This window comes from Malus domestica, chromosome 17 (genome assembly GCF_042453785.1).
Source record: "Malus domestica chromosome 17, GDT2T_hap1".
NCBI classification, from domain to species: domain Eukaryota; kingdom Viridiplantae; phylum Streptophyta; class Magnoliopsida; order Rosales; family Rosaceae; genus Malus; species Malus domestica.
This window is the reverse complement of record NC_091677.1, coordinates 18,661,630-18,688,922: the sequence shown is the minus strand read 5'-3', so window position 1 is coordinate 18,688,922 and position 27,293 is coordinate 18,661,630. Positions and strand designations below refer to the sequence as shown.

The 27,293-nt window shown below is 40.4% G+C and overlaps 1 protein-coding gene across 1 annotated transcript; it reads left to right on the top strand.

The window, feature by feature from the left end:
• The first annotated feature begins 3,539 nt into the window (after positions 1–3,539).
• Positions 3,540–4,001, top strand: LOC139193404 (uncharacterized). The gene has a single exon (XM_070816402.1). It carries the CDS (start codon positions 3,540–3,542, stop codon positions 3,999–4,001), a length of 462 nt encoding a protein of 153 aa, XP_070672503.1.
• Positions 4,002–27,293: the final 23,292 nt, after the last annotated feature.

Below are 27,293 nucleotides of genomic sequence, written 5' to 3'. Positions count from 1 at the left end.
TTATATACATGAGCAACGGAAGCATTTATCAAATAATATCAAAGCAATAGTCATGCAAATCCCCTTCAAGGTTCATAGGTTTATATATAATGCATCAAAAACATTTTTAGAGAACCAAGAACAAAGTGAAGGTTTAGTCTTATACCTCTTGATCTAGATTTAAGACCAAGGATGGACCACCTCCAAGCCCTTTGCTCCTTGAAATCCTTGAGCCTAGCCTCCCTCCTTGCCTCCTCCACTTTGAAAGAATGAGTACTCCTAGGTTCTCTTCAAGTTTCCAAAGTTGAAAACCTCTAAAGATCCTCACCCACTAGTGTAGTGAGAAGGATGAAGGAATAACCAAAAGGTGAAAGATGTGTTAGTAAAATCACCCCAAGGTGGCCGGCCTTTGATGTGTTTTAGAGAGATATTTCTTTTGCCTCTTTGTTGTTTTAAACACACAAAAACCCTAATGAACAATATCTCTATAAAGTTCCTTATATAGACAAAAGAAACCTAGTCAACAACTTGACTAAATATCTCACCCTTTCCACCTAAAGTGGCCGGCCCTCTTTGTGTTGTTTGGGCTTTGGGCTTTCATTTATTTCAAGTCATCCAATGCTTGAATAAAAGCCCAATGGGTTTAGGCCCAATGGGCCCAATTAAACCCGAACGTTTCTTTAAGCCCAAAACGATCTTTATCGCTTTTATGATTTCTTTAGACTTTCTAAATTAATCACAACACTTAATTAATCCAATTAATTGTTTCCATCATCCATTAATTACTCAGTACAATAGTGTATTGGTGAACAATCTTTTAGGTTCTAATTAGCAAGGCAGTGAGGTGATTGGCACCAATCCAATTGATTATATTTAATCCAATCCCTTAGTGAATTAAAACTTCCTTTTAATTCACCTTTCTTCTTTGATGACTACATTTAATCATCTAGAAGAACTCACAAGCTATGAGTGACATCTAACCATATGTCATAGCTACCCAAGCTAATGTAAAAGTTTATTCGGAGAACCTATTCAGTTGGAATTACAATGTAATTCAATCCTTCTCTAAAACAATACTCTCAATCACATTACTAGGGTATGGATATATTATGTCAAACCCCTAATGTGATTATTCCTTCTTATATGATTCATTTGAGTCGTATAGGAATGCTTTCCTTTATTACGCTCGATACTTCTGATGCGAATAATATAAGCACACAAATTAAACCATCTTTTGACAATTGTAGCAAAGTATGTAAGTAGGGATCGTTCTAAACCGGAGATTAGGAGGGCTTGCTAAAACCTCTAAACTGACTCAAAAACAAAAAGAAACAAAGTTAAAAATGTAAACAAAAGATTTTAAAACAAGAAAGTAAAAGGGGGATTTGAGTTTGGTGAAGTTGAAAGTAAAAACGAATAAACTAAAAACTTAAATAGATTTTAAACAATTTTGGGTTGAATGGATAATGGAAGGCTAGCTAAGGGGTTCTTCTCCACACATGTCTTGCTTGCATACAAAATGATTTCCAATTGCATTTCAATAACTTATTAATTCTCAACGCCCCAAATTAACCATGAATTGCATAAATTAATTCTCAGATTTCCCTAGGTTCATTGAATTGAATGGAATACGCATTACAACCAAATTATTCTTATCAAGGACCCTAACTATGGAATATGCATGATAGAGACACATATCAAAGATCATTAAGTTCAATGGAAATCATAAGCATTGACGAGGCATTCATAACTATGGAATACGCATGTTACTCTTGCCAAGGATTTACTTAACACAATCGTGACTAGCGACTTTTACTACTTATGAATATAAGTTCATAACGATTAGGTGAAATTCCCTTATACTCTAGCATCATATTTATGCATGCAAACTAAGTATGCATCCCTAATCAACATACATAAACATGTTATCAGTCAAATAGATAAGTAAATCGAATTCATAACTTATGAAACGCAATTAAAAGTAATCAAATCATATTGCAAGCATTAACATGGTTTCGAATCCCCCCTAGCCAAGGGGGGTTTAGTTCCTCATTATTACAAAACAAAGATAAACAAATTTAAACATTGGAAAACAAAGGGAAGAAAGCACCTAAACGTTCCAACGATCCATGTTGGATAGCAAGCGCGTCCAAGGACTTTTCTCCTTCTCCTTGCCGCAACAACAAGGTTGGAATGATGTTGAAGGGTTGGTTATTTGGAGGAATGGATGGGAAGGGGTTTAGATATGTAGGAGAGGCAAGGAAAGGCTTGGAGAATGGTTAATTTCTAGATGAATTGAATGAGGTTGCTGCATGGTATTTATAGGGAGAGGATGGACTTGTTTAAGCACAAATTTCTGGTGGAATGGGTAGGTAAACTCACGGCAATGGTGGAGAATTGTTGTTGGGGTAGGTTTTGAGTCATCCACTCACATGTCATGGTGAGTTAAGCATTGCATCATCCACTCACATGTCATGGTGAGTTAAGCATTGCATCATCCACTCAAATTTCTGGTTGCTTTGAAGTAAAAGCCACGGCATTGAGGTTTTTGAGTGAAGTTTTGGCCAATCCTTCTAGAAACCTATCCCTTTTTGCACTTTGTATTTGTTTCACCACATTTTTAGCATGTTCCTAGCCTCATTTGACTTCAAATTCGTCCATCCTCATGTCTCCATGTTTGCACCATCCAATCTTGGCCCAAAAATGCTCCAAAATGCTCCAAAATGCATCTTTTTGCATCCTTGGCCCATAGAACCTACAAACACACAAAAATGGCTTAAACTACTAACATAACTAAGAACTAAGAACATAAATGCACGAAAACAAACATACTAAGTCGCATAAATATGCTCCTATCAACTTCGGCCGAAGATTCCCGAATCATATCTTAGAGTATTCTTCCTCTCTTATCGAAGATTAGAGATCCCTTGTTGCGCATACACTTGCCTTCATGACTAAGTGGCTTAACCCCAATCATGCCGTGGACACCCGCGGATGGGATGACTTTGACATAATCAAAGATTAAGTACTTAGCCACAAGACAACGACGATGCCTCAGGTCAAAGGACTACTTACATTATTCCAACCATTAGAGTTACTTGCTTGACATGTGAGTAGACCTCCATGCAAGTACTCTCGTTCAATTGTGTTCAGTGAACTCATTCCCTTAATGAGCACCTACATACTTGTCTTAGTGTCACAACACGAATGGGATGAGACTTTCCATCCTTCCATTTGAAGCAGACACAGTAACCGATCTAAGCATTGTCAGTATCCCTCCAACAATCCAATGACCAGGAACCTTTTGGACATTATGGTTATGTTAAGAAGGTCTCTGTAGTCTAACATCATTAGATTACTTCTTCAATCGATCCATCGTCCATGGATACACTATTTAAGACATATATCATTTATTGAGATAGTCCTAATTCGTGTCTTTGCCATTTGATGTATAAGAATCATCTATACATCCATTCATTTGTCCTGAAAGGTTACTTCCAAAGATTGACTTTCAGGGCATATTTCCAACAAAGACTAATCTATTGGTGGCTCAAAATAGGATGAAAGCTCAAGCTAATAAGCATAGAAGGGAAAAAGAGTTTGAAGTTGGAGACTTGGTTTATTTGAAATTGGTACCTTACCAGTTGCAATCGTTGGTTGCACATGCTTTTCATAAATTACATCCCAGGTTTTATGGCCCTTATGAAGTTCTGGAGAGAATTGGGAGTGTAGCCTACAAACTCAAACTTCTTACAGATTCCAAAATACATCCTGTCTTCCATGTTAGCTGTTTAAAGAAGCATTTGGGTCCAGGGGTTAGTCCTCTAACAACACTACCAGTGGTAACAGAAGATGGGTTGCAGTCTCGGGAACCAATGTCAATTCTGCAACGGCGAGTTTACAGAAAAGGTAATGGAGCGGGAGTGCAACTACTCATTCATTGGAAGGGCAGCAAGGAAGAAGATGCTACATGGGAGGATTATGATGAGTTGGCTAAGAAATTCCCAGATTTTTTTCTGTGAATACAACCTTGTGGACAAGGTTTATCTGAAGGAGTGGGCAATGTTACGATTGTGATTGTGATTAGTCTGATCGCAATTAGTAGTTTACTAGTACTTCTATTAGTAATAATCTAGTTGTTTAGTATTCTAGCCAGCTGGCAATTGTCGTAGTGGAAACATATATGTAATCAAATTGGTGGGGTTGTCCTCCAACCATGAATTAAAAAATCATTATCAATATAACAAAAAGAAAACAACTCTCTCTCTCCTTCCGTCTCTATCGTCCTCCATAGTTGTTTGGCAACTTGCAGGTTGAGAACAGGGGTGCTGAGCATCGGTACTTATCACTGTCCCTCAACCGTCTACAACCAAAAGCCACACAAATCTTAAACATTCCACTCCAATACTAAGAAAATGCTATATTGTAATACAGTGTGGGTGTGGCATGTTCTGCTACCAAACTATTACTCCAAATCATCGACCATATTTAAATTCGCGAACCAAATGGAATGACAACATAACATGGGGGAGACCTTAATCAAGACCACACTCCACATAAACTCTCACATTAAACAATGTCATCCAACGCATCCCCCATTGATTATCCTGCAACAAACATCAAAATAACTCAATTACCAAAGCCTTGATGCTGATCGATCCGGATATGGAGTTGAGCAGCTGCTGGCACTTCTCAAAGTGGTTGTTCAAATCGCTAACCAATCCGAATTCAGAACCCATTACACAATTCAAATTCATAAACCTTCAAAATAACAACTTTAACAAAAAAACATTCGAAAACCCCCAATTACAAAATAATACCAATGCATCAGACTGCAGATCCCTGGTTCCATTCTCGATCTTGTCCGCTAATTTCTCCACCAACTGCATTATATAAAGCAAACCCAACAAAATTAAGCATAAATTCAAACCAATATGCATTTTTGATTGTATACATATACACACACACAGATGTATATAAATGTGTAGAAGTTAGGGTTTTTGAGTTTGGGTACATGGAAGAGATGGAAATATGAGGCGAGCGACTGGTGATGCTGCTTCTGTTGATGTTGCTGTTGTTGTTGTTGCTGCTGCTGCTGCTGTTGCTGAAGAAGAAGACGCTGCTATGATTGTTTAATTAATGTGATGTTTTGAATTGAGATACATGTTAATGAATGTTAAGCTGGCAACTGCAAAAGTTGTATGTTGATGGTCTTAGAACATGAGAATATTTTCTGCAACTGCAATTTGGTTATTGGTTCAAGGACGCGGGGTGCCCCTGATTTTTCAGGGTAAGAAGGGGTAGAGAAAATGGCTCGAGCCAATGTTTAAGTACTAGGCGCCATGGCGCGGAAGTAACCCATGTCATACTGCCAGAAAAAGCTCGATATAGCTGTTTTCGAATTAAAACTAGCTAAAAAATTGTTGAAAGAATTGCCCTCCATTTAAAAACAAAGTTTTATCAGGCAGCATCGGTGTGGTGTTGCCTAATCTCTGAAAGCTGCCAATGGTCCAGCACTATTATACATTGTAATGCTTGATCATCTTCATTTATAATTTCCTGGTGTGAAATGCACAATTTTCAAGTTTACGAGAGTTGGTTTTTGGCCCAATAAAAAGAGTCTAATATCGATGGAAATTGCAGGTAACGGCATAAGATAGATACGGCAGTAAAACCAACAGTTGCCTTGAGAGCCATGTTAGTGGGAGGGATAGCGGCATTTGCCAAAGTAGCCGGTGCAGCGAAGGCTGCAGGTGGTGCCAAGGTGGGTGCAGCGGCAGCTGCCATGACAGCAGCAGCCACTGCAGCTGTAGGAACAAGACAAGACGACACGAACAAGTAAGCCGAATGAGTTTTTCTTTTGATGTAATCTGTAATTTATGTAGCGTTAGTGTTGGCTGTCCCGGTGTGTCCCAGGAGCAAATTTGCTACATTTGAGTTGTTACTTTTGAATGTAAGTTAATGTTGAAACACTTGAAATAAATGACATGATTTTTTATTTAATCCCTTGTTTTTCCGCATACACTCTGTTAACTATCATCAACGAAACGTGGTGGAAGATTTTTCTTCAGGACCACCATTTCGAAATGGAGACAAACAGTGGAAGTCCGGTTATGTTTTCAGACACGATCGTCTCATATTTACGTAGTGGCACTAAAGCTGATGCACACAAACTCCGGGTTTGGGGACTCTAACTCAGATATGACCTGTGCAATTGTAAAACATAAACAAGTGGATGTTCAAGCTAAAGCAAGCACTCAAAACGAATATAAGAAACGAAATGTTTTTCCGTTGCAACCACCGAAAACAAAAGAATATAACTCAGTTCAAATTAACTTTCGGCATCTCATACCACAACATTCTTCCCATGTCTGTCCCTTTTAACTGCAAAAATGCAACATATTTCAAATCTCGAGTAAAAGAATTCATCTTCTGTTATCAAGAACACAGGACCAGCCAAAATCTTCCCATGTTGAAATTGTTAATAGTCACAATTCCTTTACCCCTGCCACTCAATGATATGAATGTATCTTTGATTTCGTCTTCTTTGCCGACAGAGAAATCTCCAGCAAAGAATGCTGATTCTTTCGAATCAGTCCCTGAAAAGGAAAGCCAAACTACGAGTCACTGCTCAGGTTTCGGACGTTCAAACTACCACTAGAAATATTCATATACAACGAACAAGAATAACAGACTGCCATTCAAATCCATATATTTGAAATCAAAAGCACGTGGGACAACATTCGATCATTGTAGATCGAATGACATTGGCAGATAAATGTAATGCCTGCATAAACCTCATCACGAAATGGAGAAAACAGTTGCTCATTGCAACTGAGTACTGACTTTACCTTCCTGTCAAAGATATATGGTCCATAATTTAGACGGCCCATGTTTTCAACCTATAACAACAGAATATATCAAATTAGGGGGGGAAATGTGATGAGGCAAATTCGACGTTAAGAAATGAAAGTAAGGATGAACAGAAAAACAAATAGACGACATTCAAGTACCAACACAAACAAGCTGATGTTAGAAAGACCTTTCGTATTAGACAGGGTTAGAGGTTGATTTTTTACCATCTTTCAAACGTGCCAACGTATGTTGGTCTTCCATAACCATCTTCAGACGAGCACATTACAAAAACTTGAGCTCTGTTGAAAGTTGAAATGTGAGGAGCAATTTGTCCCACATCAGTGAGGGACAAGCCTTGCTGGTGGCTTAGATGGTCTTGGGCTACTCCCCATATTGCCAATTGGTTTTATGGTGGAACCCCAATTTCATCAAGCTCTCTAATATATAGACGAGTGGCTTGGAATCTGAACAAATGAGAGGTAATACACTTTGTGTTCCCCTGGAAAAGGAGAAGATAAATTTCTAAGAGTAATGAACAGGAAGCTACTTCATAGAGTAAGGGAAGGTTACACTTTTTGTATGGATACAGTGCTTCCACCATCGTTGTCTTTTGCAGAGCATACTCTGTTGCGTATAACATAAATCCGAACATCTGAAAATAAGAAGCATTCATCTCAGCGTAATAATTATATCGCTTGATCACCATGAGCAATTGTAAGCACTCATCTCAGCGTAATAATTATACTCGTCCGAACCAGTATTTGCCCCATTATAAAATTCAAAGTTTGATCCCCCATTTGCCATCTGCAAATTTGAAATCTAAAGTTAACAAGCTTTGCCATAAAGCTTTACATGAAACTAGGAAAATTACGACTTTTAGGACATACATAAAGCACTGTAGAACCATTTCTTTCCAAAATCTTTTCCAAGGCAGCTGCTTTAAAATCAGCATCAGTCTCTGGATTCTTCTCTCCCCAGTGTGTAAGCCAACCTGTCTAAAACTCTCGGATGCAAACATTATGAACATTTGACTGCTGCCAACAGAATTATTAATGACCAACAGAAACTTACAAAGAAAGTGGTGGTGATTTTCCCAAGGCATTGAACTCCTTTTGCATCTCAAATATAGGCCAAGGATCATCACCAGCAGTGAAGTCAACAGCTACAACATAAATATTAGCTCAATTACCGTTTCTTTTGATTTCATTATTTGTTTATCTTGGTAAGAACCAATCAAGACCATTGCCTACTTGAACATCAAAGCACGATACCTTTTAACCAAAACTTACATTCACTAGGCTAGATCAGTTTGGAAATCTGGGGTGCATGCTAACTAGTACAGAAAAGATAATCCAAAACGAAAAACATACCAATTTAAGGAAAACGGGATCTGATGATCTTAGTCTGGGAGCTGGATTGATGGCAAATAACCAAGGATGGGAACCTCCCAAATCCCACCCTGCAATATAAGCATATTCACAATATTTATTATCACCATTATTGTTAACACCAAAATTATTGGCAACTAAAAGATTAACGATTGAAAAACAATAGTAACTGAGATATCCGAATAATTTGCAATATGTTTATGCCTGCTAGTAGGGTTTAGGGATAAATTAAAGGCCAATTGAAGCATGTCATTTAGGTTCACTAGCAGGGCAACATGGGGCAGAAAGCCACTTAACAACAGGTAGATATCCGAGATCCGTACAGACAGCACTGACCTGCACATACATACATATGGTCCAGGTCGAAGCATATGATAGGAACATATTTATAAGACTTAGTTAGCTTGTTTTCTTGCATTTTCATAGCGAGTTTGTGTTTATTATAATGATTTAAGCTATTTTCGTATGTTTGTAGGTCTAATTGGCAAAGTTGGCAAGAAAATGCATTTTGAAGCATTTTAGAGCATTTTTGGGCTGAATTGGATTGCATGCATGTGAAGCACAAGGAATGGACGTTTTTGAAGATCAAATGAAGCAAGGAATGTGCTAAAGAGATGGAGAAATTAATTCAAGACTTGGAAGATGAATAATCCGCTACAAGGGGACCTAAAACCCTTCTAGAAGGCCTATATCTTCCCTTATACATGTGCTGCACCCACCTTTCTAGAAGCCCTAGAAAGGTGGCCCCCCAAACCCTACTAGAAGTTCCAATTTCTGCCACAAAACATGTTCTTTCTAGAAGCCTACAAAAGTGGCGCCTCAACCCCTTTTAGAAACCCTAAAAATCTGCTAGAAACCCTAGTTATTTTCCCCCATGGATTGGGCCAAGCCTTGTGCCGCAAAACCCTAGCCTTTTCCCATCAGAATTTGTGAAAACCCTAGCCTATAAATATATGTTTTCAGCCACAATTTCATATTACCACCCCCATATAATTCTAAAACACATTCAGCCGTAATTTTGGAGATGAAGGAGCTTTACCATCGCTTCCATTGGAGAAGGAGGACCTTGTGCGCAAGTCACCTGCAACCATTGGAGTTCTAAGAGTTCTTTCTTCCCTCATTTTAGTTTCAATGTTTATTTCAATTTGCTTTTCAATTGTTATGAACATGTGTAACTAATTTTTTCATAGTTAGAGGTGAATTCAAAGCCATGGACATATGTTTATGTTGACCCTAAAAAACTACCAAGCCTACATGGCGCACAGGCCGAGTAATCTATAAGCTAACTACGTCCTTCGGTGAATGCAGGGCGTGCTAACTCGTCGGCAGAACTCGGTCGAGGAGTAAATTTGTTGATGTTGTGTTGGGTGTGCGGCTGACTTCTGCATCTTGCAATTACGGCTGAGGAAGAAACACGTCTCGGCCTCTTGGGTCCTTGAACCTGAAGACAAGGCTACTATTCTTACGAAGTTCACGAATCGCCATCGTCGGATTCGGTCACAGTGATGGTATTCGTCAGAGTAAACTCATGCCGAATCGACACTAAAGTGTAAGGGCACAAATACTCAAAGCAGATATGAGTCTTAATAGTGAACGTGGTTCGGCCATCTGAATGCCGAACTCCAAATCCTACTTGAGAATATCCAATCATAAAATCATAAAATAACTCGGCGTGCAATGCGTCAAGCTCAGTAAGCTGTAACACCTCACTTCGCCGAGAAGGCTAATGAGATGACCTCAATCAATAAGGATTCGGAAACCCTTCTCGACCGAGACTTGGATAGGTAACCAGCCGTCCTCGCCGTAGTGCTGTTGATGCCAACGGAAGATGTTGCGAGATCGGCTGATTCTACGGCGACAGAGCTATCTATGTTGACTGAAGATATCACCGGTTGCTTTCAAATTGCTATTAATGCCAACGGAAGATGTGTCAGCGAAAAGAGAAAATAAAAATCTTAAGTGGTTGAGAGAGTTTGCGCATGGTAGTTGTGTGTTGAATTAGAGAGAGTTGAACGATACATAACCTCCTCTATTTATAGCACCGGATACCTTCTAGGTCGAGTTAACACCCTACTCGGATTAGGATTTCTTCTTCTAATCAAACACCATCTCGAGTATTCCTACTCCCATCAGGATTTTGAACCTATTCTTTCATTGAGCCGGATTCACTTCCGGGTTATTAATCTCGCCGAGACTTCGTTTTGCGTCAGGATTCGACTCGTCCTGCAGTACTGGGCCGAGAATGACTCTACACTCGGCCCAAACTAATATTTTTGGCCCAAACATTACCCCCTCGCTTTTGAGGTCTTTGGCCTAAATCCTCTGGTCGAGCTCCGACCGTGAAGAAGCGAAACTAATACTCAAAATCCAAATACTCTATTTCTGAGGTGCATTTATTGAGCACGATTGCACGATCTTAATCCTGCTAACCAATACAGCACGTGGCATCCTTTCACACGGCTAATCCCTAATGATGACGTTTAAAGCGTGCGGCTCCCTGAACCGTCATACCATCATGACCTTGTTGCTGAGCACAAACATGTTACCTTGATCCACGAACCATTCACCATTGTGTAGGCGCCAAAACATCTTTCACCATAAATCTCGCTGCCACACGGAATTGTGCGCCCCCCAAAACACGAAACCCTTGGTCTTTTTAACTAGATTATCTGAATGTTCATAATGATTAGCGAATTCTTCAGTCAATTTTACCCTTCGTTTTGAATTTCGAACGATTGCCCTTCCTTCCATAATTCTATAAATACCGAAGCTCTCTCATTTGCACTTTACGCTTTCGAGCTCTCTGAAATTTCTTGCCCTTATTCTCCAGTGAATCCCTTTCTTCCAGATCTTCGTCTTCAAACCCCCCAACCCAGAAAATTCCTCTCGTGTCGCATCTTCAACCCACATACAATGGCCTCTTTCATCTCCAAGCTTTCCAAGGAATATGACCAATGCCAGAAAATTATTGATCAAAGTTCAATCAAAACCATCCGTTTTGAAAGTGACATGAGCACCCCTCATCAAATCTTGGGCCCTCTCTTCAAAGCGGCAGTACCACTAACCATCATCGGACTTCTCAATGAGCACTGCCTATCACCCTTGCTGCAAGGGTTTGAATGGTCGAAGTGGGACCTGGCAAGGCCTCAAAGTTCATGGCATTCGACCACTACAACCTGGGTGGCTTGGGTCGTACAAATGGAAAAACTCTTTGGTGAACAATGGAAAGCCCTAGGCATCTACGACGTCATTCACCTTTCATCCATGGAAATCATCCTGGACAAGGAGCTCCTTTTAGCCGCCCTGTGCTTTTGGTGTTCGGCTACCAACACCATGGTCCTCCTTCTCGGCCCCATTGGTCCTACCATTCTTGACATTATTGCCATCTTGGGGACTTCTCCAACTAGGATTCCAATCGACGCCGCCCTCTCTGGGTACTCGTCGAACCTTGACTTGAATGCGCTTTTTGACAAACGGGCCTTGGGACGCTGAGCAGTGCAGGCCAAGCACCCTCGAAAGAAGAGGTTCACAAACTTCACAAGAACTTCTTCAACTATAACACCCTTTATCTCCATTTTGCTAGCCGAGGAGAAGAGGCTCTGCGAGAAGGGGAACACGAGGCTTTCCTCTTCTATTGGTACAACAAATGAAGGGAAATAATGAGATTTATTTGGGATTTCTAGTGACTAGCATGCATATACAATTCAAAATTTATATACATAAGCAACGGAAGCATGTTATCACATAATATCAAAGCTATAGTCATGCAAATCCTCTTCAAGAAGCATAGGTTTATATAAGATGCATCAAAACATTTTATTGAAGAACAAAGTGTAGGAGTAGATTTATACCTCTTGATCTAGACTTGAGACCAAGGATAGACCACCTCCAAGCCTTTTGTTGTTGGAACTCCTTGAGCCTAGCCTCCCTCTTTGCTTCCTCCACTTTGCTAGAATGAGTGCTCCTTGGTTCTCCTTTAGTCTCCAAGATTGAAGACCTCTAAAGATTCACACCCACTAGTGTAGTGAGATGGATGGAGGAATAACCAAAGGGAGATAAGATGATTAGCTAAGTCTCCCCTTTGGTGGCCGACCGATTGTGTTTAAGAGAGAGAGATATGCTTTCTCCTTTTGTTAAATCAACACACAAAAAACCCTAATGAAACTTTTCACTATAAAGTTCCTTTTATAGCATAAAGAAACAAGTCAACAACTTGACTTTCTCTCTCCCTCTCTTTGGCCGGCCCTTTGTGTTTTTTGTTTTGGGCTTTGGGCTTTTATCATTTCAAGTCATCCTATGCTTGAATAAAAAGCCTAATGGGTTTAGGCTCAATGGGCCTAAATAAACCCGAACTTTCTTTAAGCCCAAAACGATCTTTTATTGCTTTTATGATTTCTTTAGACTTACTAATTAATCACAACACTTAATTAATCCAATTAATTATTTCCATCATCCATTAGTTGTCTCACTACAAGAGTGTATCGGTGTACAATCATTTTAGGTTCCAATTAGCAAGGCAGTGAGGTGATTGGCACCAATCCAATTGATTATATTTAATCCAATCACTTAGTGAATTAAAACTTACTTTTAATTCTCCTTTTTCTTTGACGACTACTTATTTAATCATCTAGAAGAACTCACAAGCCATGAGTGACATCTAACCATATATCATGGCTACCCAAGCTAATATAGAATTTGTTCGGAGAACCTATTCAGTTGGAATTACAATGTAATTCGATCCTTCTCTAAAACAATACTCTCAATCACACTATTAGGGTATGAATATATTATGTCAAACCCCTAATGTGATTATTCCATGTTATATGATTCAATTGAGTCGTATAGGAACGCTTTCCTTTATTACGCTCGATACTTCGGCCGAAGATTCCCGAATCATATCTTAGAGTATTCAACCTCTCATAACGAGGATTAGAGATCCCTTGTTGCGCATTCACTTGCCTTCGTGGCTAAGTGGCTTAACCCCAACTATGCATTGGACACCCGCGGATGGAGTGACTTTGACATAATCAAAGATCAAGGACCTAACCACAAGACAACTATGATGCCTCAGGTCAAAGGACTACTTACATTATTCCAACCATTAGAGTTACTTGCTTGACATGTGAGTAGACCTCCATGCAAGTACTCTCGTTCGATTGTGTTCAGTGAACTCATTCCCTTAATGAGCACCTACATACCTGTCTTAGTGTCACTACACGAATGGGATGAGACTTTCCATCCTTCCAATTGAAGGGGACATAATATGTATTGGTCTATGCATTGTCAGTATCCCTCTGACAATCCTTATGACCAGGAACCTTTTGGACATGATGGTTATGAGAAGAAGGTCTCTGTAGTTTAACATCATTATATTGCTTTTTCCATCGATCCATTGTCCATGGATTCACTATTTAGGACATATATCGTTAATTGAGATAGTCCTAATTAGTATCTTTGCCTTTGGATGTATAAGAGTCATATTCATTGTCCTGAAAGGTTTCTTCCAAAGATTGACTTTCAGGGCATATCTCCAACAATAAATTTATTTGTTGTACCAAATCCAATAAATATATGGTCGAGAACATGCCAATGGCCAAAGCCCTAGTTAGCGGTCACATTCTGGCACTCAGCCCGGCCATTCTCGTCCATCTTCTATGCTGCTTGGCCGAAATGACCCTAGATAAGGTCGACCCGTACCAGAATGGTCCTTTCTGGGACTTCCAACTCTGGTTGCAGGTGTATTTCGCCCCTCTTCGGCCAACGATCGCTGATTTCACGCCTACGGAAGTGCTCGGCCAACACCCCCCACCAAGCTGAAGAGGTGTTCAGATACTTCTTCGCTCTCGACGATCTTTCTAATGACGAGTTCTTAATTTGTCGTTGTCGAGAATACCCTTTATCGATTAGGCTTCCTACATCCTTGTGGGGCGCGGATGAAGATGCTGACCTTCGTCAATCCTGGGGTCTTTCATGCTTGCCCGCGACTTGCCTCTCGGCTGTGAGGGTCACCGAGCGGGTTAGGAAGTGTATAATCCCAACTTCCCCCCTCAACAGCTTGGCTACCTCCAAGGTTGCCCAGTCCCCCTTCTCTCATCGCGGTCCATCCTAAGCCGTGGACGCGAACCTGGTTCTTTAGAGAAAGAATGTGATGACACCAAAAAGGAGTTCCAAGAGCGATGCCAAAAATTCCACCTTCGATCGGCCTCTCCAGAATCTCTTAGCACCGATACCTTCGGCGATTGGTGGGAAGAATACACTCATAGCTTCTTCAGCGCACCAGTTGAAGATGTCATTAACAAGATCTTCTGCGATCATCCCCACAAGGCTCCTGCTCCCCAACCTAAAGAGGCTACCCATGGTATATAGGTTCCTTTACATATTTGGATATATATATATATATATATATCCTTACTGTTATTGACTTGGCTTTCAATTCTCAGGCAGATGAGCGTCGAAGAAGGTAAAAGCGGTGGCTGCAATTGCAGCCAGGAAAAAGGTAATCCCCTCTTCTAGGCTGAGCAAACGACCCCGACAGGAGACTGAGACGGCCGCCGCAGTCCCTCGTCATACAAAACGCGTCAAGAAATTGACAAACAAAGAGTAACGAGAAATTCACGTCATCTCTAGCCAAACGTCGGGAATAGCCACTCCCAATGTTTCTCCTTCCACCCCAGCTGTAAGCATCCCAATGGTCGTGCAGCCGGCTGTGAAAAGTCAGTCTCCCAAAGCTCGTCCTGACCCTCCAGTCGTGATCGAGCTAAGGACTACTCCATTGGTCGAGTTATCTGTAGTTTCGGGGTCGACCGCTGCACTTGTCGTGGAAGAGGTGGCCCCCCTGGTCGAGAGAACTCTCCCTAAAAATCCAAAACACACGACAGTCGTTCTAGAAGAGAGCGACATGAGAGATGAGATTCGGCTGGCGGGTCACCTTCAACTACGTAATCAACCTCCCCTTGCGTCTGAGGCAGTTGTCCAAGCTGGCCCTTCTGCGGCCGACCGTGGCAAACGACCTGTCGTAGAACCAGAGGAGAGCGATGGGAGCGATGAGATTCCGCTGGTGGGTTGCCCTCAACCCTGCAATCAACCTCCCCCTACGTTCGAGGCAGCTGTCCAAATCGGCCATTCTGCAGCCGATCATGGCGAACGACCTACCATAGAGCCAAAAGGATGGCGGAAACGCCCGTTCATCAGCAGGACCATGACTTCAACATTCCTCCCCAAGAAGCCACTTCGGCTTTCGTAAGTAACCCTACCGCTTTCCTTGGTTATTTTTCTGTCTTAGAGCTCTAAACCAGGAAAATATTAAATGTCAGGTGCCTGCCCACTCTTTTCATCGAAAATTCTACGCGCCGAAGGGTGTTATCTATATTTCTTGGCTGCCTTAGTGGCCATCGAACGTAGATAACCTCTATCGGCCGCGTGAACTGAGAAGCAGTCTAAGACACTGGGCTAGGCCCTTAAGTTATTTAGGTTCGAGCAACGAATCTGAAGATATGGCCAAAGTTTCCTCTCGGCAGGTTTAAAACAAAACCTTCTCGCTATCTTTTTCGTGATGTCCTTGAGCTTAAACTGATTATTGTGTGCAGCCTTCATGGGAAGTCGAGTTCAAAGCTCTCTTGTCAAGCAATACCGGAATGGCTAGTCCTTAGGCCACAACAACTGAACCTGCTGATTCAACTGCTCTGGCTCGGTTACAAGAAGTCTTGTCCCTCTCAGCGTCGCAAGTCCTTAAGCATAAAGGTCTTGATTTGTTGGGTGCATGCCTAAACGATCTCGGAGCCGATGGTCAAATGAGCACCGAGGCTATCGTTCAGGCATCGTCCACCTTGGGGCGCGTTCGGGAAACCTTTAGTGTCCTCGAGAACGCTCTGAGGGCTGAACAAGATCTAAAAGCGACCGTGGCCGTCCAAGACGCTCTACGGTCGAAGATCGATGCCTTAAAGGCTAAAGGAGAAGCCTTGGCCGACCTCGATCGTCAAATAGCCGAATTGGCAAAATGAAGGTCGGCTATTGCTTCTGAGCTTGCGAAGGACTTTTGATGCGTAAAATAACTAAACACACAAATTAAACCCTCTTTTGTCAAATTGTAGTAAAGATGTAAGTAGGGATCGTTCTAAACCGAGGATTAGGAGGGATTGCTAAACTCTTGAAAACTAACTCAATAATGTAAAAACAAAGTTTAAAACACTAAACTAGACTCAAAGAATGTAAAATTAAAAGTTAAAACACCAAAATAAAGCAAAGGAACCAAAACAGCAAATAAACACTCAAAACTGCCTTAGAAGCACAATCCGGGCAGTTTTGAGTACTAACACAAATTTGGACGAATATATGTTATAACTTGACTCAAAACACTTAAAAACACAAATCAAAACACTTTCTAACTAATCTAAGACTTCAAAATAAAGGGGGATTTGTTTTGGACGAAAATTGAAAACAAAACAGAAACTTTAAAACAAAACAGATTGTAAAACCTTTCGGATGAAAAGGATGGATAAAAGGCTAGTTAGGAGGTTCTTCTCCACACATGACACACTTGCAAACAAAACGATTTTCAGTTGTTCTTCCAATAAATTATGAAACTCAACACCCCAAGTTAATTAGATACGCTTAAATTAACCTTCAAGTTCTCCTTAAGTTAATGAATTGGATGGGAAAGCGCATACAACAATTCAAAGCATTCCTCAAAGGTTCCTTACGTGATGAGCACAATAAAGATACAATCAAGAATCATGAAGCACAATGAGAACTATAAGTGTTGACGAGGCATTCGTTACTATGATGAGCATGAAACTCGTGCCAAGAATTCATTCAACGCGATCGTTTTCAAGCGACCTTCACTACTTGTGATTATAAGATTGTAACTATTAGGTGAAACTCCCTCATAATCTAGCATCATATTCATGCATGAAAACTAAGCGTGCACTCTCAATCAACATACACAAATAAGTTATCAATCAAGTAGATGAACGAATTGAATCCACAACTTATGAAATAACAACTGAATGTAATCAAATCATATTGCAAGCATGTACATGGTTTCGAATCACCCCCCAACTAAGGGGGTTTAGTTCCTCATACTCACAACACAAAGTTTATTGAATTGAAACATTGAAAACATAAGAAAGATTACACCTAAAAGTTCCAGCAATCTGCAATAGACTAGCAAGCACATTCAAGAGCACTCCTTCTTCCTTCTTGCTGCGGCACAAGGTATGGAGATGGTTTGGATGGGTTTTGGATGATGGAGAATGGTGGGAAGGTGTCTAGGATGGGTGTATGGCACGCTAGGAAGGTTTGGGGTCAGAAAATATGGATTTGGGTGAAGGTTGGGCACGGCAAAGGTAGGGGAAAGGTTTCTGGCGTGAATGGATGTGAATGGGTGTGTGTAGAATGTTTTGTGGCTGCAACCAGGAGGTTTATTTAAAGGAAAACAGAAATTAAAACCCTAGGTTGATTAGGAAATCAGAAATTAAGTCTAAGGATTCTAGAATTAGGAAATAAAATCAGAAACTTAAAGGAAATAGGCAAGGATATGCGGCAATTACTTAAAACACAAAAGGAATGTGTTTTAAGTCAGATTTTGGGAAAGAAACCCTCCCCCTTGCACGGCAAGGAAGAGGAAAGGATGAGGGAGGTGCGGCTAATGTTTTAAGAAAGGAAACATGTCCTAAAACTAAAGGGAAATAGGTCTACTTGTGCGGCAAGGGTTTGGGAAAGGTCTAAGTGACCTAAAACTGATGGGAAAGAGGATCCCTTGCACGGCAAGGAAGGGGGATTAAGGGAAAGGTGCGGCAAAGGTCCTAGAGTGGTTTAGGGCCTTTGTTTGGTGTCCCAAAGTGCTTAAAAGGTATTCAAAGTGGCTGGAAATTAAGGACATTTAGGAATAGGGAAGGTCAACCAAAATAGGAAACCTTGGCTTAACTTTCCTACTTCAAGTAGGAATCCTTGTTGGAGTAGGAATCCTTGTTCTTCTAGGAATCCTCAAATGAGTAGGAATCCTTCTTCAATTAGGAATCCTTTGTTGATTAGGAATCCTTCTTGGATTAGGAAACCAACTTTCTTCAAGACTTCAATTCATCCATTCCTTTTGCTCCAAAAGGCTCCAATTTGCTTCTTTTTGCACACTTTGGCCTTAGAACCTGAAAACACACAAAAGTGACTTTAAACACTAAAATTGCTAAGTAAACACAACTTAAATGCACGAGAACAAGCCAATTAAGTAGCATAAATATGCTCCTGTGAAATTCCCCCACACTTAGCTTTTGCTAGTCCTCGAGCAAAACAAACAAAAGAAAGGAAACAAAACGAAACAAACTAACCAAAACAAAACCTAAACCTTCCAACATTTGCCTCAGGGATTTTCAATGCACATGACATGTTAAAGATTGTTATCCCCACAGATTTGAGTTCTCTTTACTCATAAGCACATACTTAATTAAAGCCACTACTTACTAGTTCACAAGTAATCAATTAAAACAATGCTTTGAATGTAGTAACATGCCTTAGAGAATTCCCTCAATTCCTTACAAGATATACACTCTATTTTCACTCAGATTTTCTAACTCCACACCCTACACTAGTCATATGTGAGAAGATTGATGTAGATATGAAAACGAATGCTCACATATATGTTTCACAAAGAACGCAGTTTCTAGAGTTAAGAAGCATGTTTATATATGATCTCATGAATGAAATGCTACTACTTAGATGCGAGAACCAGTGACACCATATGCTCATACCAAATTCAAACTCCATAAATTGAAACACATAACACTCAAGATAGAAGTTAAGGGTTGTAATGGGCTTGGGGTGTTGGTTAACAAGGAAAGGATAGGGGAAAACAAACGTTCTTCAAGCGATGGTAAGCAAAGCAATGAAATTGAGACTCAGAATTCACTTAAATTGCAGAAATTAACTTTAACACACAAGGGGGAGACTTAAACAACTCCTTAGGGCCGAATTCATTGTTTTGGACCCTCACTTCCACAAACAATACTTTGGAACTCTTTTTCTCAACTTTTCAACTCTTTTTTCATACTTTTCACACTTTTCTTTTTTTTTTCTTCTTTCAATGCCGTGCCTATGGCACACTAATTCACATGAGAACACTTCCCCCACACTTGTTTTCTGCCATACATTAATCAAAAGGAATTCAAATTGAATCATGCTTTGCTATGCTTTAAGAACAAAGGTATGGATGGTCATAAACTAGGCTAGGTGAGGATAACGTGGGTTAACAAATAATGAAGGCTAACAAGGCTCAACGGGGTTAAACTTAAACATAAAATGATATGGGATATACGGCAATTTGGCTTTGGTGGTGGTAACTACACAACTTCATCTTGAATATGTGTTATGCAAATCAATAACATGCTTTGAATGAAATGGGCATGAGTTCTAGCATTTGGAACTAAATGATGAAACGCCTTCTAAGTCGTAACCAAGCAAAGAATAATGAGATCATGCAACGACTTTAGAAAACAATAATGCATAGATTTTAACTCTCCAAATAAATGTTTAGGCTCAAGTCTCACAAGGTTGTAGCGTTTGTTTGAGTTCCTTCCTTCAAGCATGTTACAAAAACTATTTTTTTTTCTTTTATGATTGCATGTGAATTCATAAGTTATAACCACAACCAAGCATAAACAAAGAGTAAATCAAACTTTCATCCATGTTAATCACTCTCTTTAACAGCCATGTAATTACAAACCGAATCCTCATCATTGTGTTGGAAGGTACCCTAAAACACAAACAAACACACAAAAACAACTCTTTTTGGGTTTTTAAAACAAATTTTTCAAATTTTTATGTGATTTTCGGATTTTTATGTTAACACACACTAAAACACACCAAAACTGCTTAAAAACACTTAAAAACAGCAAGGAACAAGTCTCCAAGTTAAGGGTGATAAAATCCCACGAATTTGCATCTAAAACACTTAGTTACCCCCCCACACTTAAATCAAACATTGTCCTCAATGTTTCAAGCATAAAACCACACTAAACAAAAAGAAACACACAGACAGCAAGTAAATAACAAAACTGGGCAGATTAGAAACAAGCAACAAAGTGAAGGGTTTTAGGAACGCAAATCTGGAATTAGAGTTATTCCTAGGGCTTCCTTTGTTGAATTGCATGGGTTGCCTCCCAAGTAGCGCTTTCTTTAACGTCGTGAAGCCGGACGAAGAACACAATCAGACCCCATTGGAGCCCACGGCATCTAGTGGGATTTCTTCCACAACATGCTCAACAAAGTTCTCGTAGTAGGGCTTCAATCTATGTCCATTCACCTTGAATTCTTGGCCGGTTTTCAAACTTTTTATTTGGACTGCACCATGCACAAAAACATTAATGATAACAAATGGGCCAACCCACTTAGAACGTAACTTACCGGGAAATAGACGAAGACGGGAGTTAAATAGCAACACTTTCTGCCCTATGGAGAATGTTTTGCCTCTAATCATCTTGTCATGGAACACCTTGGTCTTCTCCTTGTAAATCTGGGCATTCTCATAAGCATCATGCCTAATCTCCTCAAGCTCATTCAATTGAAGCTTCCTATGATTTCCAGCCATGTCCACGTCCATATTGAAGGTTTTGACCGACCAATGTGCCTTGTGCTCAAGCTCCACGGGGAGATGGCATGGCTTGCCATACACTAGCCGAAATGGGGACATACCTATGGGTGTCTTGTAGGCCGTTCTATACGCCCACAATGCATCCTCCAAACGCAAGCTCCAATCTTTTCTATTTGGCCCAACGGTCTTCTCCAAGATTTGTTTGATTTCTCGATTGGAAACCTCGGCTTGGCCACTCGTTTGGGGGTGATAAGGTGTGGAAACCTTATGCATCACATTATACTTCCTCAACAATGCCTCAATGGTGCGGTTGCAAAAGTGAGATCCACCATCACTTATAAGCACTCTAGGCATCCCAAATCTAGAGAAAATGTTAGATTTAACGAAATCTGCAACAACTCTAGAATCGTTAGTTCGGGTGGCTTTAGCTTCCACCCACTTCGACACATAATCAACAGCAAGTAATATGTAAGTAAAGCCAAAAGATGTAGGAAAAGGACCCATAAAATCAATACCCCACACATCAAAGATTTCAACAACAAGAATGGGGGTTTGCGGCATTTGGTCCCTTTGGCCCAAATTTCCCGTTCTTTGACATCTTTCACACGTCAAGCAAAACGTCCTAGCATCTTTAAACAATGTAGGCCAATAAAAACCACATTCAAGAACCTTATGCGCTGTGCGTTGTGTGCCAAAGTGTCCACCACATGCATATGAATGGCAAAAACTCAAAATGGAATGAAATTCAGATTCAATCACACAACGACGCACAATCTGATCCGGATAGATTTTCCACAAATATGGGTCATCCCACACATAAAACCGTGCCTCCTTTCTAAGTTTATCATATTGGGCCTTGCTTAGGGTGTTAGGAACTTGCTTAGACACCAAGAAATTGACCAAATCGGCATACCAAGGGGTACTTACCTTAATGGACAGAAGTTGTTCATCCGGAAACGTCTCAGAAATGGGGAGGGACTCTTCTTCACGTACCAATCTGCTTAAGTGGTCAGCCACCACGTTTTCACAACATTTCTTGTCCCTAATTTCAATATCGAACTCTTAAAGTAGGAGCATCCAACGAATGAGCCTTGGTTTAGCCTCCTTTTTGGTGAAAAGATACTTCAAGGCTGCATGGTCAGTGAAAACAATTACTTTAGTACCAATTAGATATGATCTAAATTTATCTAAAGCAAATACAACCGCCAAAAGTTCTTTTTCGGTTGTAGAATAATTCAATTGAGCATCATTTAGAGTGCGTGAAGCATAATAAATAACATGGGAATGTTTATTTTTTCTTTGACCCAAAACAGCCCCAAGTGCATAATCCGAGGCATCACACATCAATTCAAATGGAATGGACCAATCTGGAGGAGTGATGATGGGTGCCGTGGTAAGTAGCTCCTTGAGATGCTTGAATGCCTTCTCACATGCCTCGTTGAACTCAAAAGACACATCCTTTTGGAGGAGGCGGCATAGGGGTTGTGCAATCTTGGAAAAGTCTTTGATAAATCTTCCATAAAATCCTGCATGACCAAGAAACGAACGAACCTCTCTAACCGAAGTAGGAGAGGGTAAGTAACGTACAAGATCTACTTTAGACTTATCAACTTCAATTCCTTTTTCAGATATTATATGACCCAAAACAATACCTTGTTTAACCATAAAGTGACACTTTTCCCAATTCAACACAAGGTTTGTTTCAACACAACGTTTCAAGATTAAAGTGAGATTATCCAAGCATTTGTCAAATGAATCACCAAACACACTAAAATCATCCATGAATATCTCAATAATCTTTTCAACATAATAAGAAAATATGCTTACCATACACCATTGAAACATGGCAGGAGCATTGCACAAGCCAAATGGCATGCGTCGATATGCAAACGTTCCAAAGGGACAAGTAAAAGTGGTATTTTCTTGATCATCCGGGGCAATGACAATTTGGTTATAGCCTGAATATCCATCAAGAAAACAATAAAAGGAATGACCTGCTAACCTTTCCAACATTTGGTCTAGAAACGGCAAAGGGAAGTGATCCTTCCTTGTGGTGGCGTTTATCTTCCTATAATCAATGCACACACGCCAACCAGTTTGAATCCTCATGGGTACAAGCTCATTCTCGGCATTTTCCACAACTGTCACTCCGGATTTCTTAGGCACACATTGGATAGGTGAAACCCAACGACTATCGGAGATGGGATAGATCACCCCACAATCTAGAAGTTTAATTATCTCATTTTTCACAACTTCCATCATTGGAGGGTTAAGACGGCATTGAGCCTCTCTAGTTGGTTTGGCCCCCTCCTCAAGAAATATGTGATGCATACAAGTCGTAGGGCTTATACCTTTGATATCGGCCAATGTCCAACCTAGGGCAGATTTGAACTCCTTCAAAACTCGAAGCAATTTCTCCTCCTCTTATGCCGTGAGGGAGGAGGAAATGATGGCAGGTAGTGTTTCATTTTCTCCCAAGAAAATGTACTTCAAATGGCTTGGCAAAGGCTTGAGTTCAAGGATAGGTGCCTGAATTATGGATGGAAGCAATTTGTTAGTCGAAATGGGAATGGACTCACGGTTAGTATACTTACCATCAAGCTTAGGTGAGGACTCAAGGGCAGCCACAACTTCAATTAGTTCCTCACTAGGGGGCACGGCAAGAATGTTATCATTCATGCCGTGGGTTTGCATGAAATCTGCCCCTTTGTTTTTGCCTTCCACGCCTTGTGTAATGACTTTTTCAAGCACATCCTCGTTCAAATCTTCAAGATATCCCTGCGCCAAAGAGTCAACAATATCAATAGAGAAACATGAATGATCTTCACAAGGATATTTAATAGAATCAGAAAGATTGAAGTTAACAACTTCCCCATCAAATTCCATGGACAAAGTTCCATGAAACACATCAATTTTAGTCCGGGCCGTCTTTATGAATGGCCTTCCAAGTAGAATGGGCAGCGAGGGTGCATGATCCGATTCATCCATCTCAAGAACATAGAAATCCACCGGAAAGATCAAATGGTTAACCTGCACCAAAACGTCTTCCAAAACTCCCTTTGGATAGGCATTAGATCTATCGGCCAATTGTATGATAACACCATCATTTTTCAATACTCCTAGGTTCATAGATGCATAAATGGAATATGGCATAACATTTATAGAAGCACCTAAGTCAAGCATGGCAGATTCAAATCTAGTGTTACCAATGACACAAGGAATGGTAAAACTACCCGGATCTTTGCATTTGGGAGGTAATTTGCGTTGCAAGATAGCGGACACATTCTCACCTACCGTTACCACTTCTTTGGTCGAAATCCTCTTCCTAGTGGTGCACAATTCTTTCAAGAACTTAGCATACCTCGGGACTTGCTTGATTGCATCTAACAAAGGTATGTTAACTTGAGCTTTCCTAAAAGTTTCAAGGATATCCTTTTCTGCCTCTTCTTTCTTCGTTTGCATGAACCTACTCGGAAAAGGCACATTTGAAGGGAAAACATTAGTATGAACTGAATGGGACACATTCTTACCCTTATTGGCCGAATTGGACAAATTGGAGGCCTTAGGGACTTGCGGCAAAGGTGGAACCTCCTTTGCCGTGGGCATGCTTGATTCCTCCTCTTCAATTTGCACATTTACATCACTTTTGGGACCTGTTTGTGATGGTGTAGAACCTGCCCCAATCTCTTTTCCACTTCTCAAAAGTATTGCCTTTGCACTTTCGAAACCTCCCTTCGGATTTGGAATGGTGGAACTAGGGAGTTGTCCGGGATCTCGAAACTTACCTATAAACTCGGCAATCTGCCCAATTTGTTTCTCAAGTTGATCCACCCTTTTGTCTTGGTTTTGCATAGCTTTAGCTTGATCTTCCTACCCATTAGACAACTTAGTTAGTATCTTAAGAAGTGCATCATTGTCAAGAGACATACCTGAGGCACTTGGGCCGGATTGGGCTTGATTTTGGGGTGGGCCGTAAGTTTTGGGAAAGAACCCCGGGGGTTGTTGCCTAAAGCCTCCTTGGTTTTGAGGTTGTTGGGGCTCCCTCCACTTGAAATTTGGGTGGTCTCTCCAACCGGGATTGTATGTATTTGAATAAGGATCATTCCTTGGTTGGTTTTAACCTTGAAACCCAATTGCATTGGCGCTTTCCCATCCACCATTTTCAATCAACTGTGGACACTTTTCAGAGACATGTCATTGGATGGAACATACGCCACATACAATTGGTCCTTGCATCTTCATGCCTTCGGCCATCTGAGACACAATAGAAGTAAGATTAGCCAATTGTGAATGAATGTCAGGAGTCGAACTTACCTCATGGACTTGATGCCGTGGGGGTCCCCTTTGGCCTACTCCTTCGTATTGTTGAGCGTTCAACGCTCGATTAGAGATCAAGATCTTGGCAGCCATGGGTGTTTTGTCCACCAATGCTCCCCCCGCTGAAGCATCAAGCATTTGACGTTCTAGAGGTAGGAGACCCTCGTAGAAGTATTGCAAAAGCAACTCCTCCTTCATCTGATGCTGTGGACAAGAAGCAACAAGTGATTTAAATCGTTCATAATATGTAGGAAAAGACTCACCTTCTTCTTGCTGGATGCCGCTTATCTTTTTGTGTAGGAGGATGATGCGAGAAGTTGGAAAGAACTTCTCCAAGAACGCTTTCTTCATACTCTCCCAAGATGTGACAGTGCCAGGAGCTAACTCGTATAACCAATCCTTGGCTTTATCCATCAAAGAGAATGGAAAAGCCTTCATCTTCAAAATACTTCCGTCAACATTGACGGGAGTCACACTAGAGCAAACTACTTCAAATTCTTTCCAATGTTTGTTAGGATCTTCCATGGACAAGCCATGGTATTTAGGAATATGATGAAGCAAACTTGACTTTAATTCAAACTCTTCCATCTTACCTTGGGCAGCCGTGGGGTATTGGATGCACAAGGGTGCGGCATTATCCAATCCCGAGGCCGAGAGCTCTTTGAGTGTACGGTTGTCCACCGCCATGCCTTGATCCTTTTCACCCACTTGTACTATGGGCTCCTCCTCCTCTTCTAGGACTTCTTCTTCAAGGTCAGGTTCAGGAATTGGCTCTTGTTGATTTCTAGTTCTTCTCAAATTCCTCTCAAAGTCGTCGTCAAAGTCCAAGATGTTCGCACGAACCTTTTGAGAACTTCTAGTCATAAACTAGTACCTAAGAAACAAGAGACAAAATAGGTCAGAAACTAAAATAAAATCTGAAGCAAAGTAAAATAAAAGAAACAAAAACAATCCTAGGGATTAGCAAAATTGCTAATCCCCGGCAACGGCGCCAAAAATTTGATGCGTAAAATAACTAAACACACAAATTAAACCCTCTTTTGTCAAATTGTAGTAAAGATGTAAGTAGGGATCGTTCTAAACCGGGGATTAGGAGGGATTGCTAAACTCTTGAAAACTAACTCAATAATGTAAAAACAAAGTTTAAAACACTAAACTAGACTCAAAGAATGTAAAATTAAAAGTTAAAACACCAAAACAAAGCAAAGGAACCAAAACAGCAAATAAACACTCAAAACTGCCTTAGAAGCACAATCTGGGCAGTTTTGAGTACTAACACAAATTTGGACGAATATATGTTATAACTTGACTCAAAACACTTAAAAACACAAATCAAAACACTTTCTAACTAATCTAAGACTTCAAAATAAAGGGGGATTTGTTTTGGACGAAAATTGAAAACAAAACAGAAACTTTAAAACAAAACAGATTGTAAAACCTTTCGGATGAAAAGGATGGATAAAAGGCTAGTTAGGAGGTTCTTCTCCACACATGACACACTTGCAAACAAAACGATTTTCAGTTATTCTTCCAATAAATTATGAAACTCAACACCCCAAGTTAATTAGATACGCTTAAATTAACCTTCAAGTTCTCCTTAAGTTAATGAATTGGATGGGAAAACGCATACAACAATTCAAAGCATTCCTCAAAGGTTCCTTACGTGATGAGCACAATAAAGATACAATCAAGAATCATGAAGCACAATGAGAACTATAAGTGTTGACGAGGCATTCGTTACTATGATGAGCATGAAACTCGTGCCAAGAATTCATTCAACGCGATCGTTTTCAAGCGACCTTCACTACTTGTGATTATAAGATTGTAACTATTAGGTGAAACTCCCTCATAATCTAGCATCATATTCATGCATGAAAACTAAGCGTGCACTCTCAATCAACATACACAAATAAGTTATCAATCAAGTAGATGAACGAATTGAATCCACAACTTATGAAATAACAACTGAATGTAATCAAATCATATTGCAAGCATGTACATGGTTTCGAATCACCCCCCAACTAAGGGGGTTTAGTTCCTCATACTCACAACACAAAGTTTATTGAATTGAAACATTGAAAACATAAGAAAGATTACACCTAAAAGTTCCAGCAATCTGCAATAGACTAGCAAGCACATTCAAGAGCACTCCTTCTTCCTTCTTGCTGCGGCAC

Bases quoted from the DNA above. Each gene is read 5' to 3' on its own strand.
- LOC139193404 (XM_070816402.1), top strand. From the start codon at position 3,540: ATGAAAGCTCAAGCTAATAAGCATAGAAGGGAAAAAGAGTTTGAAGTT.